Genomic DNA, 3,373 nt, shown 5'->3' on the forward strand with positions numbered 1-3,373 from the left:
GTGTTGGAAGATATATGTATTCAAGACACACTTACAAACACTGATGTCGACATCTGTCGACGCCTTGAAAAACTTGCTCGTTGCCCTTCTAGACGTTGTTGTGTGTCGCAACGTTTTGCCTCTTCCTTATTATCTCTAAGTTCTTTTTCTGTACGCCTTTTTTGTTTATTACTGAGTATAATTAAATACACATATATATTTGTCAACAACAGCTCTGTGTTACTGAACTTTATTCAACAATATGTATATATGTGTATTTTTCATTGTATTATATTATTTTTTATTACATATTCTATATTAAAAATATCAAAAGTTTTGGCCACATTTCAAGCAATTCTTAGGAAACAATTTTTCTCTCATATTAATTTCACTTGCATTGCGCTGAATCGGAGCACTAATGCAATAATTAATTCTATACAATGATTAAAACATTCAAGTAAATAATACATTTTAAAAAAATAAATAGAAAGCTCAAAACCGCCGAAACATAAGAAATATACTATATATCTTTCTTTAATAATATAAAGTTCCGCAATCATGTTGGAGAATAAAAAAAATATAATTGCATATGTACTAGTCAATTAGAAACAAGAAATAAAATTCATTTATTATTTATTAATAACAAAAAATGTTGTACTGTTACGATTTCGGCTTCAAGTTTTCCTTTGCTTTTATAATTTGGCCCTGAATTAAATCTAACGAATACTATAAAAAATTAATAGCTGCGATACTTTCTGTATGAATACCAAATAAAATCTAATATAAAATCAAAAACTTTAGACTGAAGAAGATTTAAAAAATGACCGAAAAATACTGTTAATGAAATACGAAATATATTTAAAATTTGCGCTTAAATTACCACACCGTTATCCACATTAATATTATATTGCTAATTATATTTTTGTATTTATAACTTCAACACATGCTTGATTTTATACTTACGGGCAATTTTTCATTAAATCCGTTTATTTCGCTTATAATACCTTTATCACTGGTATAGATATAAAATTCAATTCCAGCTACCACAGCTGGATATAATTCTTCGGACAAAAGCAGTATTAATGCATGACAGTATATTTCCATAAGAACTGCACTAAAACGTCATAAACGTGAATGTTAGTTTCTTAAGATATAAATACAAATGTAAAATTATATAAATATAGATCGGCAATTACACCATGCTGTAATTCTTTCTTATAATTTTTTAAATAATTTTTCAGAATTTTTACAGAAACTTCAGATTCACTTATGGAACTGTTGATTAATTTTATAACATTTAAACAATTTTCTCAGATTCTACATATAAATTTAAATGCTTTTCGGAAATATCGAGAAAGTCTATCAAGACACACGCGCGCGAGCGAACGCCTATTTTTTTTAAATTCTTCATATATGTGAATTCTGAAATGTTTTAAGATTTCTAAAGCATTTTTTCAGAAATAATAAAATAAAAAATTTTAGAATATATCATAATTCATATTTATAAAAAATTCGAACAAAATAATGTTCCCTGTTTCAGTTTTTAAAAAATATCGTAACTTTTTCTAATGTATCCCAAAGAAATATGAAAAAAGTTTTCACTATGGTAGTTAAAAGTTAGCATATATAGGGTCAGTAATACAATAGTAGCGCTATTATGAAGTAGTACCTACTATTATACGTTCCATGCTATTACTTACTTCTTCGGCGACTGAACTCCTAGAGAGGAAACAAATTGAATATTCATGTAACATTTCGGCAAACGAAATTTGAGATCCGGACAATACCAAATTTCCGATACATGATCGTTGTATATTTTTACAGGATATTTCGAAACTTTATCTGGTATCGATATTAAAGAGAAGTCGCTGGCAATGAATACATTCTTTAATGGTAAATGAAAATTTGGCAACGGCTCAATTGATTTCCAATGTTCGGTATATTCCGTTGGTACTTCGATGTATATATGTTTCTTTTCGTCACAGTTTAGATAGGACTGAATTTCATTATCAAAAGTCAAAGGACAAGGTTGTCCTTGCAAAATAGTGATAATCGCAGTATCCGGCTTCAAATAATTCAAACACTTTTGTATATCTTCTGGGTTGTATTTAACACAAATAAGGTTATTTGCAGTTATATAATCACGTGGTGGATAGAAGTGCATATCCTTACACAAACTTACGACATAATCCACAGAATCTTTTTCCTTAATAAATCTAAAAAGACCTCAAATTGTTTCACATACGTAAATTTTGACACACGTTCCGTTTTCAACCATATCTCTTTTTATATATTTTTTACACATTTCTAAAATAAATTTACCTAAAATTATATTCCATTATCTTAAAAATGTCATAGTAAATAGTCCTTTTATGAGGATCATCTTTTTTTAGTAAATTAATAAAGGAAAATATTGCATCTAGAACTTCCTTCAAATGTTCTTGTTCCGCACAGAAAAGCACTACAGTAAGCTTCAACATAATATATGCACAATTATATCTTAAAAACGTTTCACTGTTACATTGAACAATATCACTTGAACATATACAACTTGGTATTTGTTTGCGTAGGTAACTTGTTAAAGAACCTTTTCCTCTATACCTAATAATCCATGCGATAAAGTCATGAGGTTTACTGTTATAAAAATCGGGTGGTAAAGGAATTGTCCATGTTACTTCTACCTGCAAAGACAATATTTAATTTATCATATACATATATTTACTACATAATATAACTTTTCCGAATCTGTCTTGAAGTTTTAAAGTTGACGTACTTCGTCACCTTGCTTAAACATCACATGTGATATATGAGACCTTGTTTCGGTTAATACTTTTTCGATTTGGGGAGTTCCAAAAGAAACAATAGGAACATAGTCATCGGGAGATAACTTATTACTTGGTACATCAACAAAGCATTTCGTAACGAGTTTTTCCAATGTACTTAATGATAATTTAGCCTATAAAAACATATATTATGTTATATTTAATAATAGTCCGGGAGATGATGACGCTAAAATGGTCATGATTTGTTACCGCTTGAAATCGTCATAATTTATTAGGTAACCATGCAGGAAACGCAAGTATGGCAAACCTCCCGCGGTTTTAAAATTGATAGCGTGTGATTGAAGTTGTCAAAAATTTGTTGCTTTTTTCCTAATAAGTTACCGGATGGCATGTGTTTCTAGTGATAGTTTACGTCAAAAAAACCAATCGGAAGATAGGTGTCATACCGTTTCTGTGCATCGAAGGGGCCGTCAAATCAAGCTAAAATTGTAAATTTTTTAGTGAAAAAAAAGATTTGTTACCGGTTGTTTTATTGTACATTGCCTATTTTCACTACGAAACATACAAAAATACACATGCCATACCGTTTGAGTGGACCTAAGGGGTCGCTA

The 3,373-nt window shown here is 29.5% G+C and overlaps 1 protein-coding gene across 1 annotated transcript in view; it reads right to left on the reverse strand.

Annotated features, from left to right (window-relative positions):
- LOC108764807 (nardilysin) overlaps window positions 1-3,373 on the reverse strand; it is an 8,423-nt gene that overhangs the window by 2,868 nt on the left and 2,182 nt on the right. Inside the window, exons 6-9 of the mRNA XM_018513196.1 lie at window positions 2,753-2,935; window positions 2,302-2,660; window positions 1,680-2,195; window positions 943-1,093 (exon numbers count right to left, since the gene is read on the reverse strand). Of these exons, the coding sequence (XP_018368698.1) occupies window positions 943-1,093; window positions 1,680-2,195; window positions 2,302-2,660; window positions 2,753-2,935 (1,209 nt within the window). The remainder of the gene's footprint in view (window positions 1-942; window positions 1,094-1,679; window positions 2,196-2,301; window positions 2,661-2,752; window positions 2,936-3,373) is intronic.

Source organism: Trachymyrmex cornetzi, unplaced genomic scaffold, assembly GCF_001594075.2.
Source record: "Trachymyrmex cornetzi isolate Tcor2-1 unplaced genomic scaffold, Tcor1.1 scaffold454, whole genome shotgun sequence".
NCBI classification, from domain to species: Eukaryota; Metazoa; Arthropoda; class Insecta; order Hymenoptera; family Formicidae; genus Trachymyrmex; species Trachymyrmex cornetzi.